The sequence below is a fragment of the Pipistrellus hanaki genome (assembly GCF_964339955.1).
Source record: "Pipistrellus hanaki genome assembly, chromosome: 1".
Classification (NCBI taxonomy): domain Eukaryota; kingdom Metazoa; phylum Chordata; class Mammalia; order Chiroptera; family Vespertilionidae; genus Pipistrellus; species Pipistrellus hanaki.
The window spans coordinates 106,077,110-106,099,279 of record NC_140503.1 but is presented as its reverse complement, the minus strand read 5'-3'; the positions used below and the strand labels follow the sequence as shown (position 1 = coordinate 106,099,279).

Genomic DNA, 22,170 nt, shown 5'->3' with positions numbered 1-22,170 from the left:
ATGTTCCTGCAACCAAGGTACATGCCCTTGACCAAATTGAACCTGGGACTTTTCAGTCCACAGATAATGCTCTATCTGCTGAGCCAAACCAGTTAGGGCAAAGAAGGGAATTCTTAATCTTATACTTGCCTGAGTTTAAAGGCTCAATCTATACCAATAAAAGCATAATATGCTAATTAGACCCAGAGACCTTCCAGATGTCCTTTCGGACAAAGTGATGGTGGTGGGGCCAAGGCAGAGGCAGTTAGGGGTGATCAGGCTAGGAGAGGTGGGTAGTTGGGAGGGGGGGGACAGTTAGTGGCAAACAGGCCGGTAATGGGGGACAGTGGGGGGCAATTAGGGTTCGGGCCTAAACCGGCAGTCAGACATCCCCCAAGGAATCCCAGATTCAAGAGGTTTCCGGCTGGGCTGAGGGATACTCCTCCCTCTGCTGTGCACAAATTTCTGCACCAGACCACTAGTAAATAAATATTATTGATAATCTTCTAACAGAACCAACTTTTTCCCTTAAAATTTAATAGTGCTTTACCCTATTGCCTTTGCCTAGAAGATTTAAGGCTTAAATTATTATAATTCTGTGCACACCTTATTCATCATTTCTGTACTTTTATATTGTTCTCTACATTTCAAATAAATACTCCTAAGCTACAAAGAAACAATTATGTTTTTTCCACTCTTCTTTTTTGGTGACAGCCATGTGTGGCTGTCAAGGAATCACCTCATGCCGAAACTGGTTTGGCTCAGTGAGTGGACAGAGTATCAGCACGTGGACTGAAGGGTCCCAGGATCGATTCCAGTCAAGGGCATGTACCTTGGTTGCAGGCATATCCCCAGTAGTGGGTGTGAGCTGGTAGATGTTTCTCTCTCATTGATGTTTCTAACTCTCTATCCCTTTCCCTTCCTCTCTGCAAAAAAAATCAATAAAATATGTTTGTTTGTTTTTAAAGGAATCATTTCAGCTAACAGTAGCATTAATGTGTGCTGCCATTATATGTTGCCAAACTGTCTATAAAATGAATGTAAAGCAAATGGAGATAATATTAAGTTTAAGATGGTGCATTGCCATATAGCTTTGTAAATTTCTATGGGAGATATGAAAACCATGATTAAAAGAAACACAATTGTTTTTAAATAAGCATATGGGGTTCAACTACTTTAAACATGATTTTCACATAAATTTACTTGAATATGAAAATTTTATTTTCTCTAAAATAATATCCTTTCCAAAGGAAAAATAATTCTTTACCTGTGCGGCACTAAGAAGGTGTGTCCGATAAATTCCAATTACTTCTTGGTGCTGTCTGTGGGCATCCTAGAAATGTGGGAAGGGCAGAACAGAATATCAGCATTCATGTTTTCAAACGCATAAGGCTTGTGATACTGCTGACCTTGGGCTTGAGGCTACAAAACAGCAGTATTATTAAAATGCTCCTGATGCTTTTAGTAACAAACCACCTTGGACCGACCACATGCAAAATTTCACAGCATAACAATAGTATGAACTTTTCTCATGAATGTGTGGGAATATTCATAGTGAAAGTAATTATACTTATCCTAGGTCACATGAAATGATTTCCTTAACTGACATCTAATGTCACGAAACAATCCAGACACTTATCAACTTAAGATTTAGATTACCACAAAAGCTTCTCATCTTGTCCCCATCTCTAAATCTGACTTCCTATTAAGCTTTGGAGGTAGAGACAGCCCTTTCCTTATATCCTTTTGGCTTAAAAATCTTGGGTGTCACCTCAGGACATATAATAAAGAATCCAAACTCATCAGCTTGGTTCTCAACAATCTCCATGATTTGGCTGCAAAGATAGCTCTTGGTACTAGCCAGGCTGATGGGCTTTGCATTCCCTGGGCATGCTGTTTGCATTTCATCTCCATGGCTGCTTCATACTATTACGTTTGCCTGGAAGATTGTGTTTTCCTCTCACCTACCCAAACACTACCTACCTTAAAAGTTCAGGCCAGTTAGTCCCTTCCTTTTTGAAATTAGCTCCTACCATACCAGTAATCTTTCCTTCCTGGGAATTAATTATCACCTAAAATCTGGGACTGCATTCACAATTCTATATTTGGTATTTTTGCCATGTTATAAGACCTATATTTTGCCTCATAACTACCCATAACTCCTTGGGGACAAGAACTGTATGCTCTCTTTGTCTCTGGCAGAGTTTAGCATAGTGTCATGAACATAATTAATAATAAATATTTCCAATTACTCAAGAGCAGGGGTCTTCAAACTACGGCCCTCGGGCCACATGCGGCCCGCAGAGGAGTCTGATCCGGCCCGCCAGGTTTTTTGGGCAGTGAGCGCAGCCGAGGTGTTACAGTAGGAATTAGTAGTTCATATAGTCCGGCCCTCCAGCTCTCTGAGGGACCGTGATCTGGCCCCCACTTTAAAAAGTTTGAGGACCCCTGCTCAAGAGACTACTATATCCCTTTGAAAAGGTTCAAATCAGCAATTCTGACAAACTACTATAGGCCAATAGTGTTATAAAAATGAAAACTTAAAAAAAGAAAAACTTTCTTCTGTTCAAAAATGATTCATAACAAATACCTGTAGAATAAGAAAATATTAGCAACGATTTACATTTGATTATGCTATGTTTTACTTAACAATTCTATGCATATTATATTAGCTCATTTAATTAAAAAGCAAACAAACAAGTAACCAGTTTTTAATTATTCAATTATGGATGAAGAAGCCAAGTGTTAAGGGAAATGTTTCATGTCACTCACTTTTATTTATTATTATATTTTTAAATATATTTTTACTGATTTCAGAGAGGAAGGAAGATGGAGAGAGATAGAAATATCAATGATGAGAATCATTGATTGGCTGCCTCCTGTACGCCTACCTTGTGGATCAAGCCCACAACCCCAGCATGTGCCCTTGACTGGAATCGAACCCAGTACCCTTCAGCCCGCAGGCCAAAGCTCTATTCACTGAGCCAAACGGCAGGGCTTAGAACTGAGCTCCCATCTTCAGCTTTTAAATCCAGATATTTCCTTTAATATATAAAGGAGATATATATATCCATATAGGTATTTATAAGGATACAAATACCTATATAGAAATACTACATATCCAGATATTTTATTTTAATATATAATGATAAAAAGCATAAAACCATAGGAATGCCTATCTTTACTCATAAAGATAAAATATTATTTAAAAACTCCCTTTAGTTTAGTGGACCATTACTTTAGAAAGTGTGCTACAGTTACCAGATTTGGAGTCAGCAAATCTCAGGATTAAATCTTACCTGTATGACCTCACGTATCAAGAATTTCCATCTTTATTTCCTTAATAAGGATGTTAAATAGGGGAATAAAACTTTAAAGATTTTGATGAAGATAAAGTTTAAAGTATGTAAAATATGTAGTATAGTGTCTGGCATGTCATAGGCACTAAATAAGGTATATTATACCATTAGTGAAAGTAACTTTTTGAAAAAAGATTACCTTCTTGGATCTGAATACAGCCACAAATCAATCTGATTTCTAAATAAGCTTTTATAAACAAACTAGAGGCCCTCAACCCAGCCTTCACCCTCTCCAATTTGGGATCCCTCTCACAATACAGGACTGCTGGCTTCCAACTGCTTGCCTGCCTGCCTTCCTGATTGCCCCTAACCACCTCTGCCTGCCAGCCTGATCACCCCCTAACCACTCTGCTGCCAGCCTGATTAATGCTTAACTGCTCCCCTGACAGCCTGTTTGCCCCTAACTTCCCTCCCCTGCCAGCCTAATCGACAATGAACTGCTCCCCTGCTGGCCCAATTTCCCTTAACTGTCTCCTCTGCCAGCTTGATTGCCCTCCCTCTACTGCCCTCCCCTGCAGTCATGCTCCCCACCAAGTGCCTTCCCCTGCAGGCCTGGTTCCCCCCAAATGCCTTCCCCCTGCAGGCCTGATTTCCCCCCCAACTGCCCTCCCCTGCAGCCTGCCCTCCACTCCAACTGTCCTCCCCTGAAGGCCTGATCCCCCACAACTGCCCTCCCCTGCAGGCGTGGTCCCCCTTAATTGCCCTCTCCTGCTAGCCTGATTTCCCATAACTGCCTTCCCTGCTGGGCATTTTGTGGCATCCATCTTTGACCACATGGGAGCGGCCATCTTGGGTGTTGGAGTGATGGTCAATTTGCATATTACTTTTTTATTAGATAGGACAAGCATGAAGCCATGCTGGCCTGGGGTACTCACAGTGAGCTGCTGCTGCAGGGACCACACTTGGTGCTGCAGAGTGTCAATCAGCTGGCTCTGTCTCTTGCTGGGACTCCCACTCGTATAGGTGAGCTGTGAAAGGCCATTAAGGGCCTGTTTTAGTCTTTCTACATCATTAAGTAGCTCAGTTATCTTATAAAAAAAAAAAAAAGAAAAAGGTTGTGGGAAAAACATGTATTACTCATTTACAATGAACATTTTCACACAGTATATATAACATTTAATTTCTTGAATTATTTTTTTCTCAGAAATTCCTTACAAAAGCATTACAAAATTAAGAATGAATATGGGTATATATTTGAGTGTGACCCGAGTCTTATTCTTAAATAACATGTAAGTACCTATGAAGTCAAATAGACTATATTCCAGGTCATTTGAAATATAGAAAGGTAGAGGAGGTTCTCTCCAACAAAGTTGAAAAGTAAAAAAAAAAAAAATATGGCTCTTGTATATCTAGCATTAATTTATGTGTCCTGTTCCTTTTAAAAACATACGATTTTAGACTACTTTGTCTTAGAAAGGGAAAAAATAGGGAGGTTGTTTAGAATGGGAAGAGCATAGGCTTTAAGCCTTTAAATTAGGTCTGATGTTTATTAGCTGTGTGAGCTTGGATCATTTCCTTTCTTTTTCTAAGCTTTAATTTCATTAACAGTGAAAAGGAAATTTTTTTATAGTTAAAAATAAAATCAAATTCTATCATAAAGATATGCCTGGTACATAGCACATGCTTAATTAATGGCAACAATTATAACTAGATATTAATAACTTGCTATTATAATGATATATAATTATATTCACAACTACCTTCCATTAACCATTTAAAGTCTGGGTCATCTGAGCAGAGATGTCAGTATCTAAATCTCTACACTGAGGAGGGCTGGGGCTGTGTCTACTTTCACTCCGCTGTGTCCCTAACTCTAAGCATAGCACCTGGCATGCACAAGGCATTTAACAATAATTTGTTGAACTAATAAAACTGCATTCAGTCTCCCTGATTTCTCATCTTCATAGTAAACACTTCATGCAACTCTCAGTTCTACAAATATGGTTGAGCATCTATCATGAAAATTATAACATGAGAATGATAAGAAGAAAAGGTAAATTACAGTTTTTCCTCTTAAAAACTGGTTGGGAAGATCAACCACATAATTTTGACATTGTAACATATATGTTTTAAGAGGATGGCAAAGCCAAAACAAAACATGTATTTTGGAAGAGGAAGAGCTTACTGTGGACTAGATTGGACAGGGAAGGAATTGGGAAGGAGGACAAGTGCTGACACGAGGATTAAGGAATTAACAGAATTTGACTCAGTACAAAGGAGGGCAGCACATTCTGGGCAAGGGAACCAGTCTATAGAAAGATATAGGGACAGAATGTACAGCCAACTGGAGGGCTTGACATACTGATACGGGTGAATGCCAAGATTAAGTTTGGGGTATTCCCCAGAGTTTTTGGTTTCTCACAGGCCAGAAACATAGCTTTTTCCCTCCCCTCCTCACCGTTCTTCAGGTACCCCAAACCCACTGGATTCATTGTGAGGTATGTGAACCTTAAATCTCCCCATATTTCCTCAATTCTTAGCTGTACCAGCTGAGGAAACAAAATACAAAATGCTTTTCATACTTTTTTTTCCAATTCTGAAATTTTTTTTGCACACCAGTAGTCAAACAGAAAGGTGGCATTTAATGGTCACTATGCTTCTGTAAACCTGTCTGTAGGATGCTAAAATAGTGCTCTATTCTGCTCTGGGGTTTCCAATGCAAAGCCACGAAGATGACTCAGGGCCTACCTTATTATCTTTTGCTTCAATTTGCTTAGCAGATTCCTGTATTCTTGTCTGCAACTCTGTGATTGTTGATAAGGACTTATCGCATCGCTCCTGCTGATCCTTGATTTCTTGCTCAATGCTAAAATGTAGTAATTCTTTATCACCTTTTGCAGATAGTTCCTTCTTTTTGGCATGTAAAACCTCCTCACATATATCTTCATACTTTCTATTCAGTTTGGCCAACTTTTCATTTAAGTTGGAAATCTGTGTCTCCAAATCACTTTTTGTTGCTTTATATTTAGACATATCCACTACCTCTCTTGTCTCTAATTTTTTAAATGCTTGTTTACTGTTCTGAATCTCTGACTGAAGTTTGGAGATTTCTTCAGTTTTGTTTCGGTTTTCTTCTTCCTTGGTTCGCAAGGTAGCTTTTATAATTCCAACTTCTTTCTCAAATGCTTCCTTCATCTGCAAATGCTTGGCCAGGGCAACTGAAGAATTCTTTTGGTTTTCCAGCAACTGATGCAACTTGGTCACTGTCTGCTGCTCTTTCTCATAACACTTTTGCTTATTCTTTAATTCTTCCCTTAGAGTCTCAATTGTGCCATTAAGAGATTTTTCCAGGGCCTCTACCTGTTCCGATGGAACATATTGTTTTTGCAGAAGTGTCTGTGCTGTGAGGATGTCAGAAGTCTGTTTGGCATTTTCTTCTACTAGCTTCTCCTTCTCATTCTTTACCTCTGTGTATTTCTGTAACAGGTCTTTTAACTGTCTGTTCAACTCTTCTGTTTTTCTGCTTAATGCTCTTTCCATTTCATGAGAATTCTCAATGAGAACATTCTTATCCCTTAAATCCTTCTGAAGAGTGAAAAGCTCCTCCTTTAACTTGTCATTCTCTTGTTTGCACTTCTTGGTCTCTTCGTCCCTGACATTATACTTTTGTGTCTGCTCTGATAACTGTTCTTTTAGTTCTTTCTCTATTGCCTTAAATTTTTTCTCACACTCTTCAAAGCTGGCAATTGGAGCATATTTTACTTTAATACATTCTTGTATCGTGTCAAGTTCCTTTTTCTGGGCTTCAATTTCAGCATGCAATGTCACAATCTCTTCTTGGCCTTTCTTGTAGTTGGCCAGTATTTCTGCACTATTCTCCTGTACCTTTCTCATGCTCTTACTGACAGCACTCACTTTTTCCTCATGCTCTCTTAGGCTGATGTACTCAGCTTTCATTTGGTTCTGAGTGTTTTCCAGGTTTCTTCTTAATATTTCATTCTCATCTTTTATTTTCACAAGTTCTTTATTTACATGTTCATATTTTTTCTTCACATCTAACAATTCTCTGTTAGTTTTATCTAATGTGCTACTTAATGCAGTTTTAATTTCTTCATGAGTTTTAACTGGTACATACTGATTGCTCATAGTCTTTTTCAAGTTGGTGTTTTCAGTCATGAGTGAATATACTTTCTCTTGGTCTTCACCATATTTCTTATTAAGTTCAGATAGCTGTTTTTTAAGTTCAACAATATTGGACTTCAGAGTCATCATCTCTTTTTCATGTTTCTCAGGAGGTATGAACATAGTTTCCAGGTGGTTAACATTTTTATTTAAACTGTCATTTTCCATCAGCAATTTCTCCATTTCCAACTTCTTTTCTGTGTATTTTTCTGTTACATCTAAAAGCTTTTTATTCAAATCATCAATAATTACATTATATGACTTTTTCATTTCTTCACTTACTTTTAAAGGAATGTAATGATTTTTCATTTCAGTTGTTAAATTGTGTACTTGTTGGTTGAGGAGCTTATTATCCAGGTAAGCCTTTTCAATTTCCTTTTGTAAGGTCTGATTCTTGGATATTAACTCAGTGACCTTCTTCCCAAGTTCTCCTGACTTTTGTTCTAATCTGCTCTTGAGCTGCTCATGTTCCTCTGGTTTGACCTGCTGAGAAATCTTAGCCTTAAAATTCTCAAGTTCTTGCTTTAACTGTTTAATTTCACTAAGTGATTTTTCATATTCTCTTTCCATATCAACTAATTTTTTTGCCTTCTCATTTACTTCATTCAATAATAAGCTTTTCATGTTTTCAAATTTTTCTTTTGGAATGGAAAGGGCCAACTTTGCTAACAGTTCTTTTAATTGGCCTTCCATCTCTGTGACCCTTCTCCCTTTCTTCTCTCGCTCCATTTCACACATACTGAATTCCTTCTGCAGTCGCTTATTTTCCTCTACCAGCTTGCCTTCATCCTGCTTAAACTCTTCTACTAACATCTCATTTTGTTTGATTTGGTTCCTTAATTTTCCCACTTCTGCTGAAGCACCTTCATACTTTGCTTTCATGTCTTTCAACTGATCCTTCAATTCCTCCATTAGTCTGTGATTCCCTGAAGCTGCTTCACTTGTAAGGTGCTCTTTAAGAGCAAGAAAATGAGTCTGCATTTGTTTAACTTTCCCTTCTGACTCATACATTCTCTTCTGCACATCTTTTAATGCGTCTTCTAATTGCTTTATCTGTTCATCTGAATCCTCCTTGACCCTTTCACATTCTAATGCTAATGCTTTGCACTCTGCCACTTTGTGAGCCAGTTCATTTTGGAGCTTGAGTCGGTCCTGTTTTGCTGATTCACAGAAAGTTCTCATTGCTTCTAACTCTTTCTTTAAAATTTCGTTTTCAGAATATAAAGTTTGATTGGGTAAGGACAGCTCCAGTGGTCGTGACATAGATCTGCTTTGCATATGAGGTGGCACACCTGGGGAAGTACACTAAAAAAAGGAAAACAAAAAGACATCAATCACAAAAGCCTAAAGAAGATACTTGTAAAGTACCCACATCATCAGTAGTCAAAGGGTTTCAGACTAGTATTTTGGAAATATATAGGACTGATTTGTAAATTAAAAAAACAATTCTGGGTATGATTTCCTAATACACACTTACATAGTGACATTTTGAAAAGTCTATTCACCTAAATGTACTTCTAGCAGAACAAAGAAAAAGTTGTGGCCTCTGGAGACTGTTTTCTCTTTCTCCATTCACAATACCTACCCCACACATGAATATCAACTCAGACAAAACACATTTATTACTGCTATGTTTTATGGCATATAATATGCTTAGAACTTCAAATCTGAATCCATCAGAACCCTTGAAAAAAAGTGATATTATTTAACTTCTAATAAAGTATCTGACTTCTGAGTACACTCATTGTTAATTGCAATGTAAAGTTCTTAAGTAATAAAAATACCATCAAAATAAACTCAGCTATTGTGAGAGTGGTCAAGAGAATGATGTTAATCGACCCCCAAAAAACCCCACAAGTTTTCTTCTCTGAAATAAGAGATAAATTAGTACTTTGCATATAATCTTACTATAAAATTTGATTGGCATCTTGTTCACTCTATTAAAAAAGAAACATAATTAAACTCAGTAAAACAGTTCATAAATATTAAAATATATAATCATGAAAGATTAAATTTATTTGTATTTTTTCTCATACAACCAATTACAATAAGGACGCATTACAACTATTAATTCATTGATAAAAGTGCTGTGCTATGAGTACATTCCACTATTTTAGTATTGTTATTTCAATCTACACTGCCTTCCTCTGGATCAAGAAGAAAATTAACAATATGAAATAATTTTTCAGTCTTAGTTTTCTTCTCCTTATTCAATTTACCAATTACTTTTAGACTGAGACTACGATAATTTACCAAGAAGTTATTTACACAGTTTCATAATTTCCATACTTATTTCATTACGGTTAAATATTGCCTAATCTTTTTCAGTACTACTCAGTTGACTAATAGCATTCTCTCAACTTAGAATCTTAGAGAGATCTAAAATGATCATAGACATCATGTACACTAATTCACTCTGTCCACAGATGAAGGCATGAAAAAAGGCCTTTGAAGCTCAAATATTTATCAGTTTCTTTGTGGAAGCTTTATTTGTTTTGAGGAGAATTTCTAAAACAGCATTTTTGAAAGCAAGGAAAATTATAATGCAAATTCAAAACAAAAGACTTTAATTATTCATACCCGTCTTCCCCTCTTTATGGGAAGATATGAAGAGTTAACCATCTGCTGTAATTGAGGCTTACTGTAAAGACCATGAAGTTGTAATTCAAATTTCTCATTTAAGCCACTATCATCAAAAACACACTAGGGGGCACCAGAAACAGCAATATCTACTTACATTAAAATTAAGAATGCCAAGAACAACTTACTTTTTTACAATGAAAACCATAGCCAAAGCATATATTCTTGGTAAATATACAAGTTGTTCTCTTTTATAAAAGGCTGACATATTTTAATAAATTTTTAAATTAAAAAATAGTATTACCTGTGAGTCTGTCATGTACATTTGACCTTGTTTAAGAATCATATCTTCTTTTCCTAAATAAATCCAAATAAATAATATGAACTTCATTATCCATACCAAAGTAGGCTAAGTATTAATTAGGAGTTATTATCTCTCCTCTATTTTTCAAACAAAAGAGAAGCATGAGTTACAGTATAACATTATCCTTGTTCTAAAATATTCATATTTTACCTTGTACACAAGTGAAGTATCCATATTCTTCTGAATAGATAACAAGTTCCCTTTTAGAAACATAAAACACTGTGCCCCACCAGGGTGGCTCAGTGGTTGAATGTTGTCCTATGAAGCAGGAGGTCCAGGTTTGATTTCCAGTCAGAGCACATGCCGGGGTTGCAGGTTTGATGCCCAGTGTGGGGGCATGAAGGAGGTAGCCAATCAGTGATTCTTTCCCATCACTGATATTTCTATATCTTTCTCCCTCTCTCTTCTTCTCTGAAGTCAGTTAGATATACATTTGTATAGGTATACACATATATATATGTACATACTATCTAATAAAAGAGTGATATGCAAATTACCACCACTCTGCTACACCCACAAGCCATACCCACCAGCCAATCAGGAGCGAATATGCAAATAAATCAAACCAAGATGGCTACGGCCACAGAGAGCAGGAGGGAGGCTTGGGTTTCCCCAGCAATGGAGGAAGCCAAGCTTTCTGCCTGCTGTTGCCACCTAGGCCTCCACACAAGGCTACAAAGTTTAAATGATAGAAGATATATAAATCCAAACAGAAATGGCACCAGCCAAGGAACTGGAAAGAGCAGGAGGCTAGGGTTGCCCCCAGCGATGGAGGAAGCTAAGATTTCCACCTGCCCTTGCTGGCCAAGGCCTCTGCTTAAGGATACAAAGTTTTAATTATAGAAGATTCATACGTAAGTCCCAACAGAAATGGCTGCGGCCACAGAGCAAGCAGAAGGCTTGACTCCGCCCCAGGCTACAAAGTTTCAATTGAGGAAGATAAATAAACCCAGATACCAGAGCCTACACTTGTGTCACTGGGGGACATGGCAGGCCTGCAAACCACCACAGGCCCCTCGCCCAGGCCGCCCCACACCCTAAGGGAGCCCCCACCCTGATCAAGGACACCCTTCAGGGCAAACAAGCTTCAGGACTCCCACCCATGCACTAGGTCTCTATCCTATATAATAAAAGAGTAATATGCAGATTGACCATCAATCCAACACACAAGATGGCTGCCCCCATGTGGTCAAAGATCCTGCCCTGATGTGGACACAAGATGGCCACCACAAGATGGCCAATAGGAGAGGGCAGTTGGGAGGAACCAGGCCTGCAAGGGAGGGCAATTGGGGGTGATCAAGCCTGCAGGGGAGGGTAGTTAGGGGTAACCAAGCCAGTAGAGGAGGGATGTTGGGGGTGACCAGGCCTGCATGGAAGGGCAGTTGGAAGAGACCCAGACCTGTAGGGGAGAGCAGTTGGGGGTGACCAGGCCTGCAGGGGAGGGCAGTTAGGGGTGACTAGGCCTGCAGGGGAGGGCAGTTAGGGGCAAACAGGCTGGTAGGGGAACAGTTAGGCATCAATCAGGCTGGCAGGGGAGTGATTAGGGGTGATCAGGCTAACAGGCAGAATCAGTTAGGGGCAATCAGGAAGGCAGGCAGGTGAGCAGTTGGGAGCCAGCAGTCCTGGATTGTGAGAGGGATGTCAACATTCCTCGAGGGGTCCCAGATTGGAGAGGCTGGCTTGGCTGAGGGACCCCGCCACCTCCCCCCCACCCCCCCGTGCATGAATTTCGTGCACCAGGCCTCTAGTGTGTGTGTGTGTGTGTGTGTGTGTGTGTGTGTGTGTATAGTGTTGACTAAATAAACTACATTTATATATATAAAAGCCTAAGCAACTGTTATGACTGGTCATCCGAATAACCAGTCAACTAGTCACTATGACACACACTGACCACCAGGGGACAGACACTCAATGCAGGAGCTTCCCCCTGGTGGTCAGTGTGCTCCCATGGACCCTCCCCACAGCTGGGCCAGCCCAATAGACTGGCCCCAATTGGGACTAGGTGAGATACCCCAATCGGCCCCAATCTCCAGCCAAGCTGAGGGGTCCCACCCATGCACAAATTTGTGCACCGGACCTCTAGTAATTATAATAAAATATGTATCTTAATCATATCAAAATAAATATGTTCTTGCAATTTACAAGATAAATGTTAATATTCAATGGGAAGCAAAAAATAGAAATTCTAGAGAAACTGTTTAAAATTGAAAAACAATACATAAAAGTGAAGATTAATTATAGTCTTAAGATAAGTAATTATTATGAAACTTCTAACTAATTTTAAAATTACCTGCATTGGGACTATATTCAAAGATTTCTCCAAATCAAAAAACTATGTTTACTTCCATAAAAAACAAATCCCAAATATCACAAGATAAATGTCTATTAACCAACAAAGCAAATTTGGTTATTTGTATTATATACAGTTTTTAAAACAGGGGCTAAGGAAAGTTAGAGCTTCAAAGATGATCAGGTTTTATGTTAGTGGCTATAACAGTTCCAGGTGTTGAGATATAACACACAGGTAGTTGGATGACGTTTAGCGGCAGGAGTGGAATATATAGTTAGATAAAATAAATAGGCATAAGCATTCTTCTTTTTCAAACTGGATGAAATGTAATAATAATCTACATTTTTATACTTACGGTTACTGAAATGACTTCCTGATCCTACATGATCACTCTGAAATCAAAAGTATAAATTAAAACATTTTAGGTGAATACTTCTTCATTTTGTTATATTTTATATCTATTTTAGCTCTAAACCATGTAGTCACTAAAACCACATTTTCAACATTCCTTGTTTCTCCTGAGTATTATTGTACTAGAAACACAAAGACACAGCACTAGTAACAATTAGAGAGATAGGTTGGGAATGAACTATTTCACTAAGCATTTTAATAAAAGTAGCAAAGTATTTCAAGGAAAAACTGTATTGCTCAACAACAACAACAAAAGTGAGCTTCAAATGAATTAAAACAACTTTCAATGCATATTTTTGCTGCTTCTTTTCCTCTAAAGAAGGAAATGTCACATTTGCACAATATTATTTTAACACTGTTGGGAGCAGGAAGGGAATCCTACCTCATTAACTGTGAAATATTAATGTTACTTCTTCTTTCAGAATTTATAGAATACCCATTACTTTTGAAGGCAAAAGGAGACAGATAGCAGGAAATGAAATTAAGGCAAAGACGTACACTCAGTATTAACCCATCAATGCAATAGGAAAAGAAAAATAAAGAAACTTAAGATACTCAGAATCAAAATATATTAGGATTGTTCCTTTTTTCAAGTAAGCCAAATTATCTAAGAATCTAACATAAAAATTTTAAAAATTATACCTTCAAGAGTGAAGAAACGCAAATGTAGTTCATGTTGGTATATTTGTATGTATTATACTAATAACTATAGGTCAAACTCTGATATATGAGATCACAATAAAAATGGTTCTTTTTTTAATCTCACCCGAGGATGTTTATTGATTTTTTGAGAGAGAGAGAGAAACAAGTATTACAAGATATGTTAAAGGGACTTCTTTAAAAATAAGGATAAAAAGAAACGTAAATATAATAAAATATCAACAACTTCATCCCTACCAACTTTAGATCGCCCAATCAAATAGGCAGCGAGTCCTAAGAGGGTAATTCATAGCAATACAGGTCTACCTCAAGAATCAAGAATAATGTCAAATAAACAACCTAACCTTCCATTTAAAGAAACTAGAAAAAGAATGAAGAAATCCCAAAGTGAGCAGAAGGAAGGAAATAATAAAGATCTGAGTGTAAATAAACAAAGTTAAGTCTCAAAAACAACACAAAAGATTAATGTAACCAAGAGCTGGTTCTTTGAGAAGATAAACAAAATTGATAAACCATTCATCAGACTCATCAAGAAAAAGGAGAGAACTAAATAAAATCAGAAATGAGAAGTTACAACTGATACCACAGAAATATAAAGGATTATAAGAAAATAGTATGAACAATTATATTCCTACAAACTAGACAATCTGGAAGAAATCTTTAAATTAAAAAAAAACAAAACCATCTTCCCAGACTGAATCAAGAAAAAACAGAAAATCTGAACAGACCGATTACAACCAATAAAATCAAGTCAATAATAATTATAAAAAATCCCAAAAAAGTCCCCAAATGACTTCACATTTGAATTTACCAAACACTGAAAGAAGAATTAACACCTACCCTTCTTAAACTATTCCAAAAAAATTCAAGAGACAGAAAGACTCCCAAGCTCATTTTATGAAGCCATTATTATCCTGATTCTAAACCAAAGACATTACAAAAAAATTATAAGACAATATACCTGATGAACAGAGATGCAAAAATCCTCAATAATATATTAGCATATCATATCCAGCAATATACAAAAAAGATCATACACCATTACCGGTGGGATTTGTTTCTGGGATGCAAGGTTGGTTCAATAATTGCAAATCAATTAACATGATACTCTTCATAACCAAGATGAAGGATAAAAATCACATGGTCATATCAATAAAAGCAGAAAAAGAATTTGATAAAATTTAGCATCCTTTTATGATAAAAGTTCTCACCATAGTGGGAAAAGAGAAAACATACCTCAATATAATAAAGACCATGTATGACAAACCCACAGTTAACATCATATTCAATGGAGAAAAGCTAAAAGTATTTTCCTTAAGATAAGGAATAAGACAGAGATGTCCACTTTCATTACTTTTATTCAGCATAGTACTAGAAGTCCTAGTCAGACAATAAATAAATAAATTGGAAAGACACCCAAATTAGAAAGGAAGAAATAAAACTTTCATTATCTGAACATGAAATTAAACTATATATAGATAACCCTAAAGATTCCTTCAAGAAACTACCAGAACTGATAAATGATTCAGTAAAGTAGCAAGACAAAAATAAATATTTAGAAATTGGCTGCATTTTTATTTACCAATAATGAACTATCAGAAAGAGAACTTAAGAAAATCCCACTTACAACTGCACCAAAAAAATAAAATACTTAGAAATAAAGTTAACCAAGGGGGTAAAAGACCAGTACTCAAAAGTTTAAACGAGCCGAAACCGGTTTGGCTCAGTGGTAGAGCGTCGGTCTGCGGACTGCAAGGTCCTAGGTTCGATTCCGGTCAGGGGCATGTACGTTGGTTGCGGGCACATCCCTGGTAGGGGGTGTGCAAGAGGCAGCTGGTCGATGTTTCTCTCTCATCGACATTTCTAGCTCTCTATCCCTCTCCCTTTTATTGATTGTAAAAAATAAATAAAAATATATTTAAAAAAAAAAAGTTTAAACGAAATTGAAGAAAATACAAATAAATGGAAGTATATATTGTGTTAATAGAAAGGAAAAATTAACATCATTAAAATGACCATACCATTTAAAGCTATTTATAGATTCAATGCAATCCCCATGAAAATATTACTAATGGCATTTTTCACAGAACTATAAAAAATAATCCAAAAATTTACATAGAACCACAAAAGAAACCGAATTGCTATGGTAATCTTGAGAAAGAAGAAGAAAGTTGAAGGTGATGTGGTAACTGGTATCAAATTACACAAGACTATAATAATCAAATAAGCATGGTACTGCTATAAAAACAGACACATAGATCAAAGAAATAGAATAGAGAGGCCAGAAATAAACCCATGCCTACATAGTCAACTAATATATGGAAAGGAGGCAAGAATATACAATGAGGACTATTCAATAAATGGAGGCAAGAACATACAGACAGCCTATTCAAAAAAATGGAGTTGGGAAAATGGGACAGATACATGCAAAAAATAAAAATAAAAAATAAAATTGGACCCCTTTCTTGTACCAGATACAAGAATAAACTCAAAATAGATTAGAGATTTAAATGTAAGACTCAAAACCATAAAACTCCTAGAAAAAAATATGGGCAGTAAAATCTCTGACATTTCTCTTAGCAATACTTATACATCTCCCTAGGTAAGGGAAACAGAAGAAAAATAAAGAAATGGGACTACATCAAATTAAAATGGGTTTTCACAGCAAAGGTAACCATCAAAGAATTGAAAAGACAAGCAACTGAATGGAAGAAGATATTAGCCAATGATACATCTGATAAGGGGTTAATACCCAAAATTGATAAAGAACTTATATATTGTAACTTAACACTAAATCCCCTCACACTCACAAAAACCCTCAATCTATTTAAAAAATGGGCAGGGGACCTGAATAGGTAATTCTCCAAAGTGAGACATATGAAAAGATGTTCCATGTCACTAATCAGAAGATAAATAAAAATTAAAACCACAATGAGATATCATAGCTGTCAGAATGGCTATCATCAATAAATCAACAAACAACAAATGTTGGTGAGAACATGGAAAAAAGGGAACCCTCATGCACTCTTGGTAAGAATGCAGACTGTTGCAGCTACTATGAAAGAAGCATGAAGAATCCTAAAAAAAATTAAAAATAGAACTACCTTATGACCCATCAATTCCACTTCTGGTTATATGTCCAAAGAAACCTAAATCACTAATTTGAAAAGATATATGCACTCCTATGTTCACTGCAGCATTATTTACAATAGCAAAGACCTGAAAGCAACCCAAGTGCCCATCAGTACCAGTAGAGGAGGGGATAAAGACGATGTAGTACATATGTACAATGAAATATGACTTGGTTATAAAAAAGGATGAAATCTTACTGTCTATGACAAATATGGATGGAACTAAAAAGTATTGTGCTAAGTGAAATAAGTTAGACAGAGAAAGACAAATACCAAATGATTTCTCTTGTATGTGGATTATAGAGAACAAATAAACAAAACAGAAACAGTCATAGATGCAGAAAACAAACTAATGGTTCCAGTGGGGAAGCAGAGTGAAAAGGGTGATTATAAATTGGTAACTACAAAATATTCATGGGGATGTAAAGGACAGCATAAGTCAATAATATTGTAATAATTATGTATGGTACTAGGTGGGTATTTGAATTATCAGGGGGATCACTTCGTAAATTATATAACTGTCTAACCACTTTGCTCCATGTCTGAAACTAATATAAAGTAATATTTTTTTTTAACAAAGAAACAAAGAAAAAAATTACCTTTGCTATGCTCTTTGGAGCTATATTCCCCAATAAAGATGAAGATTCATACTAAGTAAGTCACCTTCTCAGTGAACCCCAGTGATATATTTTATGACTTTGCAAAATGAATATATGTAGTTAAGTCAGAAGAGTGGTCACCCTTGATGCATTCCACAAGTGTGAGGAGGCTTTTGAATACTGATAATGCTTTTTCTTGATCCCAAGAATTTGTAAAAATTCTTCAACTTATACACTTGATCATGTGTGCTTTTTATATTTCAATAAAAAGTCTTAAAAAAAAACACATGGCCTTGCAGAAACTAAAAGTTAACTGATCTAACCAAAGACAAGTATGTGATCTAGCCTTTTTAACACCCTATTCTTCAACAAACAATGTGTTCTATTTAATCCACATATCTACACATTTTTTTCTGAGATAATCTTAATACCACATTTCATTCATATGATACTTTGTTATTATTGCTATCATAATCATTGCAAATTTATAGGCAAATTTATAAAGTCTTTAAATGGTTAGCATGGAAATGAGGAGAAACTAGAACTGAACTAAATGTCTGTTATATGCTAGTCAATTTCAAAGATCTCATTTAACCTTTACAACTCTGGAAAAAGGCATAATTACTACAATTTTGTCAAAATGTAATAACCTCAGAAATTTTTAATAATATAAAATATAAAGAAAAGAATAATACAAATTCAAGTCTAACGCCAAGTCCTTTAACACTACCCATTATGAGTTATATGAAATAATTTAAGCTTTCTATACCTCAAAATATTTATATCTATTTTTCAGAGCCTCAATAGCTCTCAAACTTTCTTCATGTTGCTTTTCTTTAGCCACCAAAAGGGACTTCAGCTTTTCTTTCTGAAATGGAAAGGAAAAAAAAAAGAAAAGAAAAAAAAACAGAACAAAATCACACTGTGCTTGAAACTGGGTTAAAAATATGTTTTAGGAAACATGAATTAGAATTACTTTGAGTACTGTAGTTTATGAATTCTCTAGCCTGGTAGATTTATAACTATTAGTAGAGTTGACATTTCTAAAATATACTATTGATAAAAATATATATATATAATATATACAAACAATATTATGAAAATTTCAAATTTCTGTTTGTCTTAAATCTTATTTCCTTTAAAATGTTTTGAATTTCATATCTTTTCATGAAAGCTTCACAGAAAATGAGATATTCAGAGACATTAACAACAAAATGTCAATGATAATCCATGCCACTATATTTAAAACATACTTTTATGGTCACATGTAAGTTCTGTTTTTCCCTTTGAGCAATAAACAGAAATAAAATCCTGGTCCTCCATCTCAATTCATGACTTAAACCTATACTGAAGTATCATCTTCAAGTTATATAACATTGCAGTTTTAAAGTAAAGTTTATCCTCCTACCTCACTTTCCAGATCATCAGCAACCATTACTTCCTAAATTAAAAAAAAGGATAAATGTATTTTCATTTTTTACAGTTTATTTGAAAAAACTTGAGCTTGGCAAATATCTTTTAAAAGAATTGGCACATGTCTAAGAATGGAACAAGGATGCCCAACCTTACTGTCTGCTGTTTGAGATGTCCGTCACTCTTCTCACTCTGTTCATTAACTATTCATAAACTACAACTATCAACACCTACTTGTTCTTCCTTCTCACATTTACTTCTTCCTCTCCAATACAACAGCCCTAATAGTTCAGTTGTTTGTTACTACTACATACAAACAGTATTCTCTGTTCTTATATCAGTCATTAAAAGTTTCATGTAAAGGTCCCAGTGAACCCGATTTTAGTTTCCTCAGCACCCAGCACCCTGACTTGATGTGATAGGCAATTATTAATAATTTATTACCAATGATAATTACTGATAGAAAAATAGTTTTGGATTTTTTATTATGCAGATTATTTACCTCATTTAGTTGTAGCTGTAAACCATTGACTTTATCCAATAATATTCTCTGTTCTTGCTGAATTTTTCTCAACCTTTCTTTCAAATCTCCATTTTCAATCTGCAGATCCTTAAATAGTAAAGACAGTAAGTGCTAGACCAACCTTAAAAGAGCAATTCTTTTTAAAAAAAATATATTTTATTGATTTTTTTACAGAGAGGAAGGAAGAAGGATAGAGAGTTAGAAACATCGATGAGAGAGAAACATCGATCAGCTGCCTCCTCCACATTCCCTACTGGTCCTACCCTTTAGTCCGTAGGCTGACACTCTATTCACTGAGTCAAACCGGTTTTGGCAAAAGAGCAATTCTTATGAAAGAATTTTTCTCTTTTATTCAATATCCTATATAATAAAGAGTTAATATGCAAATGGTCATCACACCCTCACTTTCTCCTGCCAGAACTGCTCAGACACTCAACACTGGGGAGAGAGGAATGGGGACTAGCCAGGCACAAATGAGCTAGAAAGAGAGGAATGGGGACCAGCCAGGCTGTGCCCTGGGAGAGGGACAAGCCACCCACCCCACGGTCTTGGGTGAAGCCACCCACCCACAATCCCCTGCAGCTGCAGCTAGCCTGGGCAAAACCGGCTTGGGTTCTGGGTGCCTGTGGCCAGCCAGAGGAAGGGAAGCCTGGGTCCCGGGAGCTTGTGACCAGTCAGAGGAGGAAATTCTGGGTCCCGGGTGTGGGGCAAGGCAGAGGTAAAAAGTGTTATGTCATTAACAAAATTATTTTTCATAATCAATATAAAAATACTTTCAGAAGAAGTTCAAATTTTATTTATTTACATTAACAACCATAATTTTATCACTATAATTAATTAATTAAAATAAATAGCAATTTATGATTTAGGCCCAAGATATATTTAAATGAACAAAAAATTATGTGAAGCTGTTAAATTATTTGCTTCCTATTCTATATTAAAGCAATACTTTCTGTAGATAATACTGACCCAAACTTTCATATCAAAAGTCAATTCTTTCAAAAGGAACTGGATAAGAAAATAGAATCACAAAACCTGCAAGCTACCTTTGCTTCCCTCATTCATTTCCCCCCATTTTTGTTCCGTCTCCCCACCCAATCTACTACAAAAAAAAAAACCACATTGAAATTCTTTGCAAAAGAAGCTACCAATCCCGCCCCGCCCCCCCCCCCCCCCCCCGTGTTTTTTTTTTTTTACCTGAATGCTTTGGTGCTCCCTCTGATTTGACTTCATATTTACTTCATCTAGCATGTGTGTCAAATTTCGCTTTGGTAAAACAAAAGAGAACACAGGTTAGCAAGTATGAGAATACAGAAATATACATTTTCCTCAATAGGCAATAAAGCCAAGTAGTGATTTTCAGTTTATCTAACATTAAATTGTGGTGTATATAATGCAAGGCAGCAGTGTTTACATTTAAAACTCCAAGTGGAAAGCATCTTTAAGAATACTGGTTTTAAATAAATTAATTTTAAAATACTATAAAACATACAATTTAAAATCCTTATTAAAGATTTGTTTTAACCAAAATCCCCCAAATGTGAGAGACTTTGTACCAGACATAAAGCTAGAGTTGTGCCATAAAAACACCATTAACCATTCCCAAAGAAAGAATTTAGACTTTAAAACAAGGAGGAGATACATAATGTTGAAAGAAAATATGGAAATTATTTCTTTCTGTGAGCACTTTAACACTATGAAATAAAATAACCAGGTATGAAATAAAATACTAATGGCTTGGTAAGTAAAAGACAGACAATACTCTGACCAGTGCTATATAAAAGATCTCTAGTGACTTGGTTGGGTACGTGTTCTTTTGTACACTTACTGCTTTCAAACCTTATTCCAGCTCAGAGATCTGATTTAATAAAAACATAATTATTAACCAAGAGAACAACTACCTTTTTTTTCACCCAAATTGATTTTTAAATTGACACAATACAATAATTTAGATAGCATTTCTTCTATTTGAGAGCTAAGGGGGGGGAAAAAAAAAAAAAAAAAAAGCTAGTGCTTTAATTCTGTAAGATAATTTTTTTTAATGTTTGATATCATTTATTGAGTTTTATTTAACCAAGTGTTTAAACTATTGTTCTAACAAGTTTGGATTTAGATTCACAGGGACAAGTTCCCACTAAAAAATACTTCTGTAATTACAATTTGGCCCAAACTACATTTCTAGCCTCTGTCCTTCTACCAAAGGACTGTTTTTCATGTGGAATCTGGCCAGTCTCATACCACTTTCATTCCCTGCCTTCCCTTTCTGAGTGTCCTTTCATAACCTGGCACCTGGTCAACTGCCCTGCTCCATGAAGTGCATATCACTCTGGTCACTCTGGCCTTGTTAAACATGCATCTTCATCATGGGTGTGCATTTGCCTTTTCCTCTCTCAGTGAGACATCTTCAACAGAGCCATATGGCTCCCTCTTCACTTCCTTCAGATCTCTGCTCAAATGTCACTTCCTGGAAGAGGCCTCTGACCACACAATCTAAAACAATTCCCTGCCTCTCCCTCTTCATACCCTGTTCCACTGTTCTTCAAAGCATCTGCTATGATCCTAAATACTTGTCTACCTATCAGTCATCTCTCTCACTAGGCTAAGAGTTATACATGAGTCAGAAACTTTAACACTATGATCTCCCCATTACTTAGAAGAGTAATTGGCATATAACAGTTGCTCTCCAAATATCTCTACAAATTAAGCAAACTGAAATTTAGTTTTATTTTTTTAAACTAT

At 36.2% G+C, this 22,170-nt stretch overlaps 1 protein-coding gene across 2 annotated transcripts in view; it reads right to left on the bottom strand.

Moving 5' to 3' along the window:
* UACA (uveal autoantigen with coiled-coil domains and ankyrin repeats) overlaps positions 1-22,170 on the bottom strand; it is a 131,805-nt gene that overhangs the window by 5,152 nt on the left and 104,483 nt on the right. For both annotated transcript variants that reach the window (XM_084884932.1, XM_084884933.1), the window contains exons 10-18: positions 20,629-20,697; positions 19,411-19,518; positions 18,904-18,936; positions 18,265-18,363; positions 13,050-13,086; positions 10,345-10,397; positions 6,027-8,765; positions 4,214-4,366; positions 1,247-1,312 (exon numbers count right to left, since the gene is read on the bottom strand). In XM_084884932.1, the coding sequence (XP_084741058.1) occupies positions 1,247-1,312; positions 4,214-4,366; positions 6,027-8,765; positions 10,345-10,397; positions 13,050-13,086; positions 18,265-18,363; positions 18,904-18,936; positions 19,411-19,518; positions 20,629-20,697 (3,357 nt within the window). The remainder of the gene's footprint in view (positions 1-1,246; positions 1,313-4,213; positions 4,367-6,026; positions 8,766-10,344; positions 10,398-13,049; positions 13,087-18,264; positions 18,364-18,903; positions 18,937-19,410; positions 19,519-20,628; positions 20,698-22,170) is intronic.